The following is a 20,631-nucleotide window of genomic DNA, read 5'->3' on the forward strand; positions in this document are numbered from 1 at the left end:
ATAACTTAACTGGCCAGGACACTTAAAATGCATACAAGACAGATAAAGAGAATATTGAAAACGTATGTATGAATGTTTCAGGAATTTTGTTATTTTAGTTAGATAAGTTCAAAGCTTTTGGTTGTCTGATAAGCCTTAAAGTTATTAACGTATTTATTCCTGAAAACCAGGCATTGTGATTGAAAAGTAAAAGAAACTATTCTACTACAACATGAACGAAATGGAGAAACTATATTAGGACCGATGAAATCTCAATATCTTCGCTGTAATTTAACTTACTGTTAATGTAAGGTAATTAAGTGGCAAATATTATTTGAGATATAGTATATGATCGATGTTATATTGTGGGAGAATTTTAAATTTGTATTAAATTTTAGAACACATTCATTCATATATTTAAAATACTTATTTCAATTTTATTTTTAATTTACGGTTAATATAACTTACAATACCTTTTTAATAACCCACGTGCGTATATATGTTAGCAAAAGAATATATTATATAGGAATACATATAAAGTTACCTTTAATCTTACTGTTGTCAGCATCTGTTTGGATGTAATTGGATACAATATGGCAAAATATCTCTCCGTACAAATCACCACCAGAATAACAATGCTGGCGGAATTGCTAAATGATTGTATGAAGACGTACATTTTGCACAGAAACTCTCCCAAAATCCAACTGAAACACAAAAGTAAAATTATTATGACAGACGTAAAAATGTATTTTTTTCTCTTTATTCTCGCTAATAAATGAGATAGCTATAACCCCTAGGTACGTACTTAATATCAAGCAAAAGCCAAGAAATTAGCGCCGGCAATAAGCGCATCTGTAGGCCTCTCTGATTAATTTCAGTCGTATGAAATGAAATGGCGGTTAGTAAATCATTTCTGAAATATTATTGAGATAGCTACGGTAGATACGTTATTTCGATATCTCTGTGTCTTTGCTGATCCCTGATGGTTTCAATCAAATATTTCAACTAATAAAAATAAACATTTTGAAAAAAGTTCGTTATTTTTCAAAGTTTTAATTTCATTATCTTGATCACAGGTTTTATAAAAACACTTAATTTTTAAAGGATAATTTTTAAGGGGTTTTATAACCATTGTATCTTTTTTTATTGATCATAAAGTAGGTTAAATACCTTGATAAAAAAGAAAATATTAATAGATATAGAACATACCTCAAAAACCAAAAAAAAGCCTGATTTTTCACGACCTCACGGTATATTTGAGAACCACGAGTTAGGTCATAATATAAAATTATTACAAAGCTAATTACTAATAAGCAATTAAGAAATTATTGAAAAGTTTGTGGCCCGTTTATGTTATGAATTTTGTTGTTCTTTTTGTTAATGCTTCTTTCTATAAAAATTATATTCATGAATAATGTGGTCAAATATAAATATCTGATATTTCTAAATTAGTAGATAATATTTATACAACGTGGGGCAAAAGTCTCGCTACCATTTTGATTGCCTATAACTTTGCTCAAAGAAAAGGTAAGTAAGTCTGGTTTTCATAAAAGGTTTATTTCTTTTTACGCCTTTTTTTCGTTATAATTGAAAATTATATCGGCTAAATGGTGACCGTGATTCGTTATGCTACTTTTGGCTCATTTTAAGGCATTTATCATGACATCCTGCAACATCAAAGGATGATTTTTATCAATTTCGTAGCGAATGTTATCTTTAAGATGTTGAATCGTTTGGAGATTATTCACATACACTTTTGATTATAAAAACCCCCATAACAAAAAGTCTGGTGCTGTTAAATCCGGAGATCTAGCTGGCCATGTTGCTGAAACCACATTTTTGTTTTTCTTTGCTTTTCCATTTCAGACACAAGATAATTTCGAATCATGTCTTGGTACCGTTCAACAGTAACAGTAATTGCAACACATTTTTCTTTTAAAAAAATAGTGACAACAATGTTTTCAGCATGAATACCCCACCATAGAGTTGGTTTTAGTGGATGCTATGATGTTTCATGAATTAATTGTGGATTCTGTGTTCCCCAAAATCGGAGAGGATTGTATTACCGTACTCAACTCATTGATCAGGATCTCTCGGTAGCAATTTTTGGATTCATTGAATTTTGTACGGAAACATTTTCAAATCAGTTTTCAAAATTCGCATTAAACTGTGTGCAGAAATGTATAACTAGGAACCACGTGTCCGAATTGATGTTACTGGAGACTGTGCTACACTATCGCGCACCAGAGCCTCATTTTCAGCATTACGAGACGTCCGTTGTCTTCTAGAACGAGGTCTGTCTGTTGTCGTACCGTAGTGTCGAAAAGTCGCATGTTAACGATAAGTTATTAAATAAAACTATTAGAATATTTTTATGACTATTCCGTTGAGTGGCAATAATGGAACGATCATTTTGGATAAAAATTGTCACTATTTTTGCTCGTTCTTTTTGTGTATATTTACCAATAATAAAATTTCTAATTTACACAATACAATGGTTAAAGTAAAACGGAGCTAAACGTCACATAACAAGGACGGCGCGCAATCAAAATGGTAGCGGGACTTTTGCCCCACCTTAGCAGAAATAGCAATAACGGTATAAGTTAATTTATAGTAGCGTTTCGTTGAAACCTTACTCAAAAGATTTATTATTGAGTGTTCATTTCAGTATATTTTCCTTGGTTGAAGTAGAAATAACAATAATTAATATTGAATATATAAAAAATATAAATTCACTTCTCTTCATCTCAGACCGACCGGATAACTGCTGTGGCCAAATAAGTTGAATTTTTATGTCGAATAACAAAAACCTCTTATTGAAAACCATATTATTTTAGGGGAAATGTACAGAAGACACAAAGTAGTTTTTACATTTTTAAAATGATGATTTATAAAAACTTCAAGTTTGATAAAGTTTGGTTATGATTTGTTTTGGGTGGAGGAATTGAATTTGAAAAGACTCGTGTGAATTAACGTCTACATAACCGAGACTTTTTAATTTTTTTAGAAAAAAATTTTACTCTTTAAATGAATTCATCCCTCTGTTATTCAGAGATATATTTTGAGCTCTAACCTATTGCTTGAAACCCAAAAAAGAACAGATCTTTGCATTGGATCGATAATATTTTACAAAAATATCGAACTTAGGGTGTTTGGGATTTGCAAATATTCAACGACTCAAGTTCATTCTTTGTGTCAGAAGGGTGGTAAAATTAAATAAAACTGGGGTTCATAAACTACTTCAATAAATCATGATAAAATCATTGTTCAACTCATCAATAAAATAAATTGTGTTTCATACTATTTAATTGTTAATGCTAATTCGATCAATATCTAAAATAATAATTTTGTTTGGTTAATATACCATTATTTCATGGAGATACTTGCCAATACGTGTCAACCAATACTTTTTACTTTTTTAAGCTGTCTAGAGTTTTCCCACGATGACACATACGGTAAAAATGTTCGGAATATATTATTGAACCGTCTATGAAGGTGCAAAAGCAAATTTTTAAAAGTTAACTGGGATTCTACTTAAGCTGCTCTAACGGAGGCGAAGAGTTAGCGTAAAGTTCTTTGTAAAACTCGATTTATCGTCTACATATACATATTTTATGCAACTCGATAAACTCGATAACAGAAATAAGAAAAAATAACAACGGAAAGTTTTTCATATTTTAGAGACGGCTTTAATTTAGTTTTATGGGACACGACGGCTGAATAGTTTGCTTTCTATAGATAGCAGCTGTAATAGGTAATTAGTTCTTGATTAAATAATGTAAATTAAACCTTTGTATACTCGCGCAGTGGATTTCCATGTTAACAAATCAATGGGTTGCGTTTAGAATGTGAAGATTCCATTTCAAAATACAATAGAAGATAGATTGTGAAGAGGGAGAATAGAGAAAGTTAACACTAAACTCAATCAATTTGTCAATAAGCGAACTAAAATTTTTACAAGAATTTTGATGTATCATATTTCATAAGAAGACAAGGGCAGTTTGATAAGTAGGCGAAGATATCATATATAACAGTAAATAGTCACCTAAGGTTAAATATGGAGTATATGCTGTATAAGGTAGCAGTTCGTAGGCCTATTTATGGATTTTTGAATTAGCAGAAATTATTCTTTTATAGAAACGCCTGAAAGTTAATCAGATATTTCGTAGTTTCAAAAAAAAAATCATTTTAGTCGATTTCGGTTGGTTCATATTGCCTGATGAGATGAGATCTCTATATAATAATATCAAGTAGTAGATTTGAGTTTAGATGAAGAGTACTTAAATTTAATTGCAGCCATTATATATTGTTGAAGAAAAAATGCATATAGGGTGGCACAGAAAGAAATTCGGTTTTGAAGGCGCAATATATATAGAGGTCATTAGAAGCTTATCATATTCAACTATACATAAGGTAGAGTCGCTTAATTACGCAGGTATGTAACAAAAGGCTGTGATTTGATTTCCATGTCTTTTGATATACTGAATGCTGTATACTATAATATTATATAATGCGATACAAATTAATTCATACAATACAAATTTTGTGCATGTTGCTTGCACAACAAGCTGGGTTTACCAAATTGCTTTGCTTTTTTATGTCTATCGGATAACGGAGACCAGAAAATCAATGACCAAAATGAGTAGATCTTTGGGGGAGCTTAAAGTAGGCGAAAATATGTTCTCCAAGAAATATTGGTACCTCTACATAAACTTTATGTATCATTATTGCGCATATAGTTAAAATTGGTGAAGCAATTTATGAAATCACTTCCTAAATACGGAAATTGCGCCAAAAAAAGAGTTTCAAAGTATCCAGGACTCTTAGAAGAAAAGGTGAATGAAAGTGTTTTCGTCGGAACTTTGGACTAATGCCTAACCCACAATTTATCACGATTATGATAAATCCTCAAGAAGAAGCGTAAATTGCTCAGAGTTCATAGAGTTCATAGAGTAGAGTCATAGAGTTCTACCTATAAAAAAATCATCAAAAGAATGCTAAAAGCATTTTAAGCTTTAGGAAAATATGTTCTCCAAGAAACATTGGTACCTCTACATAAACTTTATGTATCATTGTTGTGCATAAAGTTAAAATTGGTGAAGCAATTATGAAATCACTTCCTAAATATGGAAATTGCGTCAAAAACAGAGTTTCAAAGTATCCAGGACTCTTAGAAGAAAAGGTGAATGAAAGTGTTTTCGTCGGAACTTTGGACTAATGACTAACCCACAAATTATCACGACTATGATAAATCCTCAAGAAGAAGCGAAAATTGCTCAGAGTTCATAGAGTTCATAGAGTAGAGTCATAGAGTTCTACCTATAAAGAAATCATCAAAAGAATGCTAAAAGCATTTTAAGCTTTAGGAAAATATGTTCTCCAAGAAACATTGGTACCTCTACATAAACTTTATGTATCATTGTTGTGCATAAAGTTAAAATTGGTGAAGCAATTTATGAAATCACTTCCTAAATATGGAAATTGCGTCAAAAACAGAGTTTCAAAGTATCCAGGACTCTTAGAAGAAAAGGTGAATGAAAGTGTTTTCGTCGGAACATTGGACTAATGACTAACCCACAATTTATCACGACTATGATAAATCCTCAAGAAGAAGCGTAAATTGCTCAGTGTTCATAGAGTTCATAGAGTAGAGTCATAGAGTTCTACCTATAAAGAAATCATCAAAAGGACGCTAAAAGCCTTTTAAGCTTTAGGTTGGGTACTGAGTCTGAAAAGTACATTTTCTTCATTCAATTTGGAAGATTAAGAAAGAGAGTTAAAGTTATTAAGAGAAAACAGAGCATGTCAAAGTTATCACGCTACTATTGGAACCTTCAAAGAGCCCTTCTAGATTCTTCCCACAAGCGAAAATATATAAAGGGGGGCATCACTGCGAAAAGTAAATCATACTAATGTTTTTTTAATTTTGTTACCCAAATTGTAAACAGAAATTTCGGCCAATGATAAAAAGACAGAAGGTTTAAGATTTTTTGGCAGACCTGTGTTGTTTGGTTTACAAAAAATACAATTATATTTCATTAATCTTGAGTTGTAGAAAATTAAATGCCTCTATGATAGACTTTCCATTTTTAAAAACGAATTCTTTTCTAAACCACCTTGTTAAAATTATTTTTTATTGATTAAACCCGGAACTTTAAGCCAAATTTATATATAGTCGCTTCTTCCGTTGATTAATTTCCAATTATTCAAATGTGTCAAACAGTAGACACAAACCGTGCTACATAATCTCCGAATAATGCAGACCACGTAACTAAATATAATTATTTGTTTCGTTACCTGGATCAAGAGGACGGCGAGCTTTGTTTACGTTTAAACAAACTACATTTGTTCGAAAACTGATTTATATAACGACTTTCAGGTTGTTCTCTTGCCTCTCCACAATGTAAATTAGTAACTCAAATAATACCGACGCAAAGATAGTTAGTGTATATGAAATCGCATCGAGCAATTTTGTAATCAACTTCAATGTTAACTCTTCAGTATATAGTCTATTCAAAACAGCAGTACACCGACGTGATCTGAATTGACAATCGCAATGTTGTTTGCGTTGTGTTGAGTTGTTTTATTATATTTATATTAAACTTTTTTCTACAATGGTATAGGTAGAGTTCTAATTTAGTTTTAATTTAGTGGTATCCTCCAAATGCCTAATCTACCTAATGAAAATTGTATATCCGAGTAATGTATTTTACTTTCATTGGGGAACATATTTACATTTTACGCTTAGTTCTTGTTCCCTTTGATACAATGTTTCCTTTTTAAATCATTTTGCTTTTACTCATTTCTCCTTAGTTTGTTCTTTTACTGCCTGTATACATCTTCTTGATAGAACTAGATTTAACTGCATTTACCATATCTACAAAACTGTTAGTATTAATTTACTCTTCATACATTTTAAACAAATGTTCATGTATATTCTGAATAATAACACACATGCATATAAAGTTTTCCCACTGTCTAATATAATGTCCTATAATTAAATTATATTCATTATATACTGACCTTTAGTAGTTTCTTCTTTCACCTTGTCTTGATAAGTGTAATCATTGAAACTTAAACCAACATTCATAAAGTTTTATTCAATTACTGTCACATTCATAATCACTACTCAAGTGAATTATTAGGCCGATTATTTTCAATTTATCAAAAACTTGCTTACGATTCCACCATTTGTGAATTTCTTCTTTAATGTGCCTGAAGAGCGAGCGAGCTCATTTAAAGCGAATGTCTATTATAATAATTCTTTGCAATACTCAAATTAACTCAAATGGATTAAATATGCAGTGATAGGGAGGAAGACGTAATACTCGGTGGCCATAACGTTCAGCAATCTAATCTACAAGATATCTTTTCTCAGGTTTATTCCTCAAAAAGTAAATTACATGTGATACAATTAAATATTTCATTCTTTAACATAGTTTCTTCAAAACATTTTTATTTTTTTATTAGTTTATTTATACACTTTAAGCCATTCCTTAATTGCAAGCTTTGTTGATGCACTTTATGGGATCTTCTACACCATTGCACTATGCGTCTTGCGTTTGGTGCTTTGTCAGCAACAATAACTGATGGTTTCTCCAAATTAGTTAAAAGGTGATTTTCAATACCACTGCAAAAACAAGTTACGGTTCATATCTCCTTGGTAGTCACCTTTGGACTTCATCCTGGATTTTGTTATGTCTTCCTTTCTTGTAAATTCCTTTAAAAACAATGTTTAGAAGTTCCATTAAACCCCTTCGTGGGTTATCTTTACACCGCTTAAATCCCAAATTACCCAACAGTGTATGAAGGGATGTTCTACATCCCTCAAATAGCTGCATATCTTTCAGCTTTTTATAGATTCTTTCCAGATTAACAATTTTCTCTGAAATAATGGTATTAAATTATGTTTTGATTGAAAACACTTCGTACTGTTTGTATTCATTTCGTATATCTGATCTTTGATACAGCTAACATCAAGCTGATCTTGAGTCGTCGTCACCTTTTCATTATAAATACGGTTTGTTGTAGAAGAATATAAGGTTATATTATTTTTTATTTTTGAAATATTTTAGTGACCGTGTCAGTACTAGTATTCAGTGCAGCTGCAACACGCTAAAAATAGGTTCAATAATAACCGATTTGAAATTTATTAGATTTAACGTGTAATTATAATGCTTTGAAGAATTTTGCAAACGCTTGATAAGCGGACGACTTTTGCAGGCTTATTCGGTCACATGTTCAAACTTGTCAAATAGCATTCTATATTTTTTTTAATCGAATAAAAATGATAAGGAAAATATTGCCTGACTGTAAAACGAATTTACAGCTTCGACAGGCACCTATTGATGACGTGCGTCACTACTGTTTTGAATAGACTATATGTCATTTTGTCGAAGTGTAAACGAAACGTTTTTCAGTTCGTTGAAAATATGAAATATGAAACTTGTACCGAGTAAGTAGCATTTGAGTGATGTTTTACTTTTTACTGCAATTTAAAGAAAAATGGGACCAAACGTCATCGAATGTTGTGTAAAGCTTATGATAAATATGCTCCATCAATTTCAACATATACATACTTGTTTCGAGGTTTTAAAGTGGCGATACCGAAGACGAAAACCAAAAAGAATGGAGAACGAGGATTTAAAGTCATTACTCGATGAAGCCATTAAAGGTATCACTATCGACTACAAATGATGAGCTTTAACTGAGTACTTGACAAATAACAGCCCGAATACGCGAACAGACAACATGTTAATTTTCACTATCACAGCGTCCGATAACATATTGCAAAACCGGTGAAAACATACCTAGAAATATTAAAATGGGAAGATACTTGTCTCGATATATCAATCGTGGCCTATCTGAGTAGCGCTTTACTAATTACGAAGATAACAAAAATCGATTCCTTGATATCATCAAAGGATATATCGTTCTTTCGAGATAGAATCCGTACATTTCTTGAAGTGTGGGAAAAAGTGCTGCTATCGATGGACAATAATTAAATAAGCTCTTTATAGCCAATGGAGTGTAAAAAGAAAATATCCTGACAATCGTTATAAAATTAAACTTTTTGAGTTTCATTTATGTTATTCAAAAACAATACGAATGAATTCCAATAACTATAATAATAACTAATATTAATAAATTGTGTTCCATACCATAATTAATTACAAATGTTTAGTTGTATCCGAAATAATAATCTTATTTGCTTATTATACGATTCTTAATGAAACAACTTTCGTTCGAAAACTAATTAATCTAAGGGTTATCGGGTTATTCTCTTACCTCTCCACAATGTAAATAAGTAAGTTCTGATAAACGCAAAAAATGCCGACGCAGAGATCGGCAACCGCCAGATTGGCAAGGAAAAAATTGGTGGTCGTCCTCAGTCTTCGGCTTAACATGACCACAAGTATCACCAATAGATTACCTGAAAAAAAAACTTTGGATAAATAACATCGAGACCGGGTTTACTAACCGAAACCAAACATTATTTTCTACTTAGGTATTAAATTTTTTTGTCCGGGATTTCTTACGTTCCGAACAAATAAAGAATTTTGGTTTTTCTGACAATCAGCTTCTAATATAACGGTTATATTGCACTTATTATAAACATAAATCATAAACAGGCTTGCAGGAAAAAAACAGTCTGATTTTTTTGAAGATAATTTCGGTCAGATATATTAAGGCGTTATTAAAATTATCAGTAAATATTAAGTTTCTACGTTTATCTGGCGAATAAGCTAGTAGAATCCTTTTACATTTTATACATTTTTGGTACAGTGAAGCTGAGGTTCGTTTACATTGAATAGACGAAAACGGGTAATAAAGAGTGGATGACTATGTATATTACAAGAAATAAACATTGTAAAAATTTGCGAAGTATGCTCTACACAATTTTAATTGTTACAGTTTAATTATTCTTTTAAGGGTTTATTCTAGACTAGGAATTTGTACAAATTGATTACTAATTTTATCCATATATTCAGATCTTAACCGTTTAAGAGGATTTTTCCAATTTAAGTCATTTTTGCATCTAAATCATCTTTTTCAAGAATGTTTTTCTCGAAATATTTTTCTATATTTCCAGAAATTTAATATATGTCTTCTCTATACATTCTCCTTCTATGGTATCAAGGTTCCAGGTGAAAATTAAAGATATTCTCTCTAACCGGAAAACTATCCACGCCGCAGTTCCACAAGGCTCCCCCTGGCACCCGCTCTATTTAATATTTTTCTTTCAGATATCCCTAGGAGACCACAAGTTGAGGGCGCTTTTTACGCAGACGACACTGCTTACTTTGCTTCTTCAAGACTAGCACCGCACGACACCAAAAACAACTCGATGAGACGCTGCAGTGGTTACATTTCTGGAGGTTGCAGGTCAACCTACAGAAAACCCAGGCCATCTTCTTCCACAAGAAGCATTTTGCACCGAGCATTTCGCGTCTTACAATCGAGAACGCCGAAATCACATGGTCAGAAGCCACCAATCTCGGTCTTGTCTTCGATTGCAAGTTTAGGTGGAATTCCCACATTCAAAGGTCCCTCCATAAAGGTCAAGATATTGTTAATTTGCTGTTCCCGCTTATCAACCGGATCAGCAGGCTTCATCTCTCTATAAAATCTCTCCTGTACCAGATGCTGGCTCGATCAGTCGTTCTATACGGCTCCAGTGTCTATCTAAAATACGTCTCACCTAGCCAGGTGGAACGTCTTCAAGTGTTTCCAAACACAATACTCAGGAGAATAATCAATGCCCACTGGTTCGTCAGGAACAGTCATATTCATAGAGAAACAGACGTCCTCCAAGTTCACTATTTTATATCCGAGCTCTACTCGAGATATTTCTCCACCCTTTGTCTCTCGAACAATAGATGTATTACCGATCTGGCCGATATTTTAGGCCAATAACTTACTCGGCTCTTCGTGGCCTTATTCTATCACAGCCGACAGTTCTCCGTTAAAAAACATCAAAGGGTTCGATTAGCTATTCTTGAATATATATTTAAATAAAGTAATATCTTCAAGAACAGCGAGAAGTGAAGAACTTCAGAACAAAAAACCAGCAAGATTATTTGCATATATTCAATGTATCATGCGTATTTTACTATCCAAGCCTAAGTATATGTATCTTCACCATATTGCATTCTATATTATAAAACATATAGTGCAGACGTTACTTTCTCGCCATCTGTTTCTAAAGATCTGTTCTATTACTAAACATTTATCTACACTGACCCATCTTAACGCCGTTGTTAAATGACCCACATTCAACAGCATTTACATAGATAAACCTAGCACGAAACAATTTACTGCTAATACTGACCCGTCTCTGCGCTCTATAAATTCGCAATAGTTTAATCTTGCCGACAAGTTATTGGCAATCTTAGGGCGCCGTTCATTAACAGAATCGTAATTACGCTGAACTTTTTCGTCAACAAAAAGGGCTTCTAGTTTGACGATTTGCAAAAGTTCTAATTTGTTTGCGATTGTCAATTATGTGGCGCTAAGAAGATTAAAACGATTTTGCAACTATTAAAGTCATGTATACGATGTTATTCGGTGAGGGCTAGAGGTCTGCCTTCAGGCTGATAAGCTTTACAAGTGAATATGAAGCTCGTTAACTAAATCATATATAACGTAACCGCTAGGCTAATAGAGGATAGAGCAGAAATATTAAATTAAATAATTATATTTTCTTAAATCAACAATTTTGCGTTGGTTTATTACCGACCTACATGGCGGTACTCAAAGTTGAAGTGACAGAAAGACGAAATCTTCCCAGAAACAGAAAACAGAAAGCATAAAAGAAAATTTTAAAAGAATAAATAAATTCACTTTTATTCTTCTTGGAACTAGTAGACTCAATGGAAAGAGCTACAAAAGGAAATATAGTAGTGTTAGCTTTGATCTTGTGAAAAAATCTAATGAATTATGAAAAAAGAAGACAGAAATAAGACTAATTGCAAGTTTTATCGAGAAAAATCGTCAAATATAAAGAATTGAAGATAACTATACTGATTCAATCGAAAAGTTACAAACAGCTATTACCGAAATACAATGCTGCACAGGAAGAGGGCACATAAAATGAATAAAAATAAATCAAGGTATATTAATTTCACCAACAAAAGAATCAAGCCCAATCCAGTATGTAATATATCAGCAAGTAGTTTGGTATAGATATACAGTCGAATATCTTGGCATGATTCTTGATATCAAACTCAGCAAAACCTCATGTTAAAAAATATGAAAAACTCAAGCTGAAGAAAAAAACACTTTAGTGATTATTGGGTGGATATTCAGCTTTGTCAGTATATAATAAGCTTTAGTTTTACCATCAAATACAATGTGGGGCAAAAATCAAAAACTTTGCTCAAATAAAAGATAAGTAGTTTGGTTTTCTTAAGAAATTTATATGGTCCTTACATTTTTTACTCGCTATGATTGAAATATTATATCAGCTAAAGGGTGACTGTGATTCGCTATGAAACTTTCGGCTCCTTTTTCGGATTTTTTATGATATCCTGCAACATCTGAGCCTGAATTTATTCAATTTCGTGACGAATATTGTCTTTAAGATGTCGATTGATTAGAAATTAGTCTTCGTGGAAATATGTCATTCACTAATTGAATTGTTGAACGAACTCTATGTGCTGTGGTCCCATCTTGCTGAAACCATATGTCCTCTAGTCCTTGCGCTTCCATTTCAGGCACAAGAAAATTTCGAATCATGTCTTGGTACCGTTCAACAGTAACAGTAACAGCAACACCTTGGTCATTTTTAAAAAAACAGGGACCTATGATATTTCCAACATGAATACCACGCCATAGAGTTGTTAATTAGTGGTTGAAATGATGTTTCATGAATTAATTGAGGATTCTGTGTTCCCCTAAAACAGATTTTTCTGTGTATTGACGTGGCCACTGAGAAGAAAATGGGCTTCATCACCTGTTATCAATTTAGACGAAAAATCTTCAATTTCACCAGCCTTAGGATAGCATTATTGTATTCAACTCGTTGATCAGGATCGCTCGGTAGCAATTTTTGGACTAATCGAATTTTGTGCGGGAACATTTTCAAATTAAATTTCAAAATTCACCTCAAACTATGTGTAACTGGGAACCACGTCTCCGAATTGATGTCTCTGGAGACTCTGCAACATTATAGCGCACCAGAGCAATATTTTCAGGATTACGAGACGTCCGTTGTCTTTCAGAACGAGGCCTGTCTGCTTTCGTACCGTACTGTCAAAAATTCGCATGTAAATGATAAATTGTAGTTTTTTAAGGCACTGGACTATCCTGATATTTTTAATGCAATTTCCACTGAATACCAATATTGGAACGTTTATTTTCAGTAAATATTATCACAATTTCTGCTTGTTTGTGTGGCGTATACTTATCCATAATAAAATATGGATGTTTACGCATCACAATGTTTAAAGCGAAACTGAGCTAAACATTACATAACCAAGATGGCGCGCAATCAAAATGGTAGCGGGACCTTTACCTCACCTGTTATCATACTAAGATTCCAAAAGCAGGTTCTGAGAGAAATTGTTGAGTATATTCCTAATATATATCCAATCTATGTAACGAACTGAACGTAGAAACTGTAGATAATATAATCAAGGACATATGCCCAAAGATACGAACAGAGTTTCCATCAGCATATTAACGTTGAGGTTCTCCAGGTCTTAGGTGTCTTAGTATTAGATGATAGTTTAATCAATTAAAGGTAATAAAACCGTTTGACACACTGAATTTATAAGCAAAACTCAGTGTGCATTAAAAAATGGACATAGATGTTAATCCCAGTGTCTATTATAGAGAAAGTATTTTATAATTTTAAACCTTAGCAAATTAGGATAAAAACAAATGCCTTCTTTGTATTCATCTGCTAGATTGCAATAATAAATAATAATTAAAAAAATATAAATGAAAGTACAAGCGTATATGGCTGTTTTGAGAAAATATAATTTAAAATTTATTTACAACCGCTAATTATTTAATGGTGGTTGTACAAAAACAGTTTTATTACGTATTAAAATCATACTACCTCGCTCTAATTTTGATTTATAAGGATTACAAGTTTGTCTGCGAATCGATTAGTCTAGCCCCTAAGTATCGCTGCCGCTAATTAGATTGAGAAGTACTTCAGCAGAATATCCGATGAGTATTTTGCGGTTAAGTATATGTTCAGGTTTCATTATGTCTATATAAACCGAATTTGCTCTTTGTATTATATCCAGTGTTATTTTTTCCAATTAATATCTACTATATCAATTCATAAATATTTTTATTAATAAAAAAATTATTTTAGAGAAATTTACATCATGTGATATCGGGTTTTGTTAAATATTCATAGTTAAAGACAATTTCACAACTAAATTAAGATCCTACGATGGGGATAAGAGTTCGATAATGGAAGAATACGATATCCCAAATCACAATGGAGAGCCGCTTAACTTTTACCTATTAAATAGTTAATAAATATTTATAAAAGTAATTTTCTTTCGATTTTACCTTATTAAAAGTAAAACAATCTTTAATTGAATGGTTTTTGCTTTTATAATTGTTATTAACATTTTCAACTTTGAATGTGCTATAGTTTTTGTAATATATTTGGACATAATATTTTAGCTAATTTATTACATTTGAACATAGTGCTTTTTGAATATAAATGAAACAAAATATATGTTAGTTTCATACGTATCTGTTTATAAACGAAACAAAATAAATTGAACAGTTTATTGAACTATAATAATAGATGCGGAACAGTGTTTGGAGATGACCAAGCAATAAACTCGAGTTTTTTCATCGATATGTGAAAATGGATGAAACATGGCTCCATCACTTCACTCCGAAGTCCAATCGATAGACACCCGAGTGGATTGCACATGATGAACCTGCCCCAAAGCGTGGGAAAACGCCGGCAAAGTTATGGGATGCGCTTGGGGTAATTTTCATTGACTACCTTGAAAAAGGAAGGACCATCAACAGCGGCTATTACATAGCATTAATGGACCGTTTGAAGAACAAAATCGCCGAAAAACGGCCGCATTTGAAGGAAAAAAAGTGCTGCTTCACCAAGACAATGCACCGTGTTAAAATTCCATGAATTGGGATTCGAATTGCTTCCTTATCCTCCGTATACTCTAGATACTGCCAAATACCCATCGATTATTTCCTGTTCTAAGATCTCAAAAGTCGTCGAATGAAGAGGTGATCGCCTAAACTGAGGCTAATTTTGAAGCAAAGGACAAATCGTATTACCAAAATGATATCGAAAAATTGGGGGGTCGCTATAATCAATGTATCACCCTTGAAGTGAATTGTGTTGAATAAAAAAAATATTTTGCCAAAAAAAAATGTGTACTATAGTAGGCCGGGGAATTTTCAATTGAAGTGTTATAACCAAATGATTTTATAGTTTTACATTTATTTTATATTGTTTGTTTGTTAATAAACCAAAAAATTATCGATTCTTGGCAATCTATAATGGCAAATAGTAAATTGAAATAGCACTTTTACCCTAATTAATTTAAACAAATTTGAGATCACATTTATAACATAACATATAGTCATCAAATGTAGTGTCATTTAAGAATACGTTTTTGTAACTTCAAACTAATTTAAAAGATTTTGTAATTTCTTAATACTCACTGGCATTAACACTAATGGTAAAACAATAGAACAGGCCTATTTGGGTCAAAGGGCCTTTTTAGTCTATTCAACAATATCTCCATTAGTTAAAAAGAATGGTAGGATATTCTATTAGTTTAGTTGATAAATTATGCTTTCATTCTGATTGGTTTTTTTTAAACAGTAAGCTTTGTTGATTTTAGTAGCATGTTATGTAAAAGTATTAATACATTAATATACTAATTACAATAGCACTATTTGTTAGATTTCCCTCTTTTTAGTTTATTTTCTTTGTTTTCCATTTATATAAAAATATAATTAAAAAAATACAATAAAGGATACAAAAAATCTGTTGCTATAATTTGAACAGATTCTAAAGCAAAAGCTAGTTTAAACTAATAATGACTGATATTGATAATATTGAAAGAATTAATAAAATAATTTAAAATATTTTTTGTGATGAAAAAGAAATAAAGGAAAAAGAATCTGTTTTAATACGAAGTTTATTAAAGATATAGACTTAACAATCAGAATCGTCTGTAATTAACTACATTATTAGCATCTGTATGAAAAATCCTAATACCAGAGACCTGTTCAAGGGCATCATCGCATCTCTCAGTTCTAAGTCATAATATTCACATACTCCATTAGTATAATCAAATAGACTAGCATGACTAAAGCATGTAATAACACAATATGATAAAATGAGAATAAGGCCCTTTATAGAAATGAGAATAATATGTTAACAATATAATCAATAATAAAGAGTTTAGAATTATGACGAAAATAGGTTAAATATGCTTCATAAAAATAAATAAAAAAATTTTCTATTTATAATTGAATGATCTACGAGTCGCGTATTATTATAATTGGTTAAGTTAGTATGCAACCAGAGCTATTATTGTTCTGAACTAATAAAACTGAACGAATTATAAATTTAAATCCATCAACAGGCTTTTAACTTAAGGAATATGGTAATAACTGAGGCAGAAGTAATTTAATTCCACCGGAATCGATTAAATATTTTATTTCATTTTTATTATACATACTAATATATGGTATTCTGATAATTATGTTTGTTTATACATTTTAAACGTAAATCAATAATACACTCTGAATTGTTGGATTCCAAGAAAAATGTTTCATGTTAGAGCAATATATTTTTAGATAATTAATAAAATAATTGCGTTTAGATTTAACAGTATCTTCTTCTTAAAGAAAGGACTTAAAAAGGCATACATTACTAAGATTTAAATCAAAATCAGAATACTTTATGATAACCAACACTAGAAGTGTACAAATAATAATAATAGTAATAATGGAGAAAAAGTAATTTCGGTTCTTTATATAAATGATGTTCCAGTGTTTGCAACTCTTTCTTAATGATTTAAAGATCACTTTAAGAGAGTTTATGAATGAGTCTTTTTATTTTATCTTCCTTAGTTACTTCCAGTACGGAAGTTCTAATGTGGTAGAGTTATTGTTTCACCAGAAACTAGTAGTGATTGAAATTTCTGATATGATTTTTATTATTACTTTTCGAAAAAAATATTTTTTTAAATCATTTATTATAAAAATCTGGTACATTAGCATTAACACCTACGGCTTTGAAATTATTTGTTCTACGAAAGACACTTTAAGCTTAACATCTATGTCATTGTTTTTAGTATGCGCTGAGTTTTACTTATAACTTCACCCAATCGAATCAAATAATTCTTAATATTCTAAGCCACCATGCTGTAGAGCTAGAGTGAACTTCGACGTTGATGTGTTGATGAAGTCTCTGCTCATGTCTTTGTACATGGTCCGTCATAACGTGATTTACAATTTCTGCCTTTAGATCCTTATATAGATTGTCATTACGAATGTACCTTGTTTTGGAATATTTGTATAATATTTATATTTCTTTAGCTGGTATAGCTCCGGTGTTGTGGACTGACATACTGACAGGACTGAATATCTATCCAATAACCATTATATTTTTTGTACTTCAGCTTAAGCTATTCAATTTTTTTTCAGTTTAACATCAAGCGTTTTGTCAAAATATTTGGCTCAAACGGAACTACAATCTGATTTATATATACTGACTTGTGCTTGATTCTTTTTTTGGTGTAATCATTAAGCATTGATTTATTTTAATTCATTTTGATGCACTCTTTTTCTGTCCAACATTGTATTTCGTCAATATTTTCAATGGTTAGGATTGCAGTGTAATTTGTTAATATAGTAACAACATTTTCATTGAATATAAGCAAGTTCTGAGTATACAGCAAATTAAGCACTGGTCCCAATACACTTCGCTTTAGCACAGCTACTTTTATTTTGCTAAAGTCAGAATAGGCAGCTTCTTGTTTGATTCTGCATCGGTCAGTAATATATGATTCTAAAATTTTTGAATATAGGTCAGGGAGAAGTATTTTAATCTTATGCTTCAATTATTCGTGGCAACATTTATTGAAAACTAGAGCAACATCAAATAATATTGCAAAACAAACTTTATATTTTTCTAGTGTTTTTTCTATTACATTGGCTATTGTGTGAACCTGATCAGTCGTGGAATATTCTTTCCTGAAAGCAAATTAATGATCTGAAATAAAATAATTTTTCCTAATGATTCGTTTTATTCCTTTGAAAAGAAGTGAGTAATATAACAATGAGGCTCGATTACTTTTTTACTTAATCAATTATACATAAAATAATATCTATTAATGCTATTGTCCGTTTGATTGTTAATTATTATGTCCTCTTTCAACAAGATGCATATGTATGATTCATTCTAATAGCCAAATTCGACGGACCAGAGTTACCAACTCATATGTTATGCGCGTCATATTTTATAGTAGAATTATTTGTATATACACAAAAAATCATAACAAAGTAAACTTAAGTTTTATAGTAATGTATTATATTTTGAAGAAAATATAGCGCATTCATAAAAGATTAATATCAACTTTGAAAGTTATTTCTTTTTTATTAGTTTGACCCGGAAATTAGAATGAAAGTTTTATTAAATTCATGGGTAATACCTTTTTATAAGCAAAAAACTTGAACTTGAATGCTCTGTCTCTAAATCTAGTTAAGGTAAATCACATTACATTCGTGAAAAAAAGCGAACAAGACAATAAACGTGATAAAAGCGTACTTACCAAAGAAGCACAGACAAAAAACGAGGGTGTAGAGTATAATAAAGATCACCCTGATGTAGGTTTTATCGAAAATATATTCTTGACCTTCGGCCGTCGACATCGCATTATCGGAGATGTTTAAAAATCGCTGTAACGTCTCGTTATAATCCATAGTTGAAGTTGATTTCAGATCTGATTTAGATGGTCCATCAGTCTGCAAAAAATAACAAAATTATCAGCGAAGTCACCGACGTAACACCGATTAAATTTGACAAATTCAGGTCGCAAAAAATGGAGGTAACAGGTTTTTTGAGAAATCAATAGTTGAATACATTCAAACTTTTATTATATATTTAAATAAGAATACTAAAATGGTGTCTTATTTATTCTTGACTATATACATATATATATATATATATATATATATATATATATATATATATATATATATATATATATATACTTCCAATAAAACAGCCAATACACGTCATCAAATATTGCCTGTCTCTACCATAGACAATAATATATTTACAATGAATTATTAAAAAATGTTATGACTAACAAAATCTAATAAAATTTTATTTTAACTTTTACCTTTGTGCTACAATTTTTGTTGCTTTTATACTATTTTCATATCGAAATATTTATATCTTGTCTAGATACATAAATTGAAATAATAAATCTTCCTTTATTCTATATTATGCTTTAAAAAAATGTATTCTATTAAAAGCTTAAATGTCTTAAATTTCTATTAAACCTCTTCGTGGGTTATTTTTACACCATTCAAATTTTATTGTCTCCTAACAATATATAAAAGGATGACTTACAACTCTCAAAGAACTCCATTTTACTAAATTCTTTTGGATATTTTTACTTTTTTTTGGATAGACTAAAACTTTTCTCTGAAGTAATTGTATTACATTATGTTTATAACCAAAAAACTACTCAATATTTTTATACATTTCATATATTTTATCTCGAATAGCGGTAACATCAGGATGATCTTGATTCGCCACCCGTTTTGCATTGTACCACTCTTTGTACTCATCCTCTCTCAGTGGTTATATATAACTAACTGATTAGACACTCAATCACTTTCCTCACTCCAGCTATTTAAAGGCTTTGGCATTTTCAGTCAGAGTAATCGCAAATATTAAACAGCAGAAATTTATCGAAACAAGCGAAAATATCATTGTTAATGTGCATTGGTTGATTTCCTTTCTACAGAATGCAGTGATTATGAAATAATTAATGTTAATTTATAAAGTAAATGAATTATAATAATGTTTATCTCATATATTTCCATGTATTGATAATCAGTCATTTTAATTTTTAGAAAAAAATCGTCTTCTTATTAGTTACCTAAAATATACCCTTCATATTAAGCTTGAAAGGACACTAAATTAAACTGTTTTTTCATGTCAGGAAGTACTATATGTTACAGTGTTCCCCAGGAATGGAAAGGATAGGAAAATATACTATAACAAGATGGGATACTAACCATAGTTCTGAAATATAAGAATTTCCTTCTAAGTACAACGGTATTCCTAAAAATATTTTTGAACGTCAAGATTTTATTTTCCTATTTTCAATATATAAAAATATTAATTGTTGTTCATTAGTCTCGCTTAAACTCCAGAACTCACTTTCAACTATTTAAAGGCTTTGGCATTTTCAGTCAGAGTAATCACAAATATTAAACAGCAGAAATTTATCGAAACAAGCGAAAATATTATTGTTAACGTGCATTGGTTGATTTCCTTTCTACAGAATGCAGTGATTATGAAATAATTAATGTTAATTTATAAAGTAAATGAATGATGTTTATCTCATATATTTCTATGTATTTATAATCAATGATCACTATATCTACGCT

At 31.0% G+C, this 20,631-nt stretch overlaps 1 protein-coding gene across 1 annotated transcript in view; it reads right to left on the reverse strand.

Moving 5' to 3' along the window:
• The window catches only part of LOC143202822 (trissin receptor), a 77,909-nt gene that overhangs the window by 5,668 nt on the left and 51,610 nt on the right, over positions 1–20,631 (reverse strand). Inside the window, exons 2-4 of the mRNA XM_076414646.1 lie at positions 18,777–18,969; positions 9,268–9,412; positions 524–683 (exon numbers count right to left, since the gene is read on the reverse strand). Coding sequence (XP_076270761.1) covers positions 524–683; positions 9,268–9,412; positions 18,777–18,927 — 456 coding nt within the window. The 5' untranslated portion in view covers positions 18,928–18,969. The remainder of the gene's footprint in view (positions 1–523; positions 684–9,267; positions 9,413–18,776; positions 18,970–20,631) is intronic.

The sequence above is a fragment of the Rhynchophorus ferrugineus genome, unplaced genomic scaffold, assembly GCF_030347505.1.
Source record: "Rhynchophorus ferrugineus isolate W39M unplaced genomic scaffold, kcgeb_rfMv2 rfM9, whole genome shotgun sequence".
NCBI lineage: Eukaryota > Metazoa > Arthropoda > Insecta > Coleoptera > Curculionidae > Rhynchophorus > Rhynchophorus ferrugineus.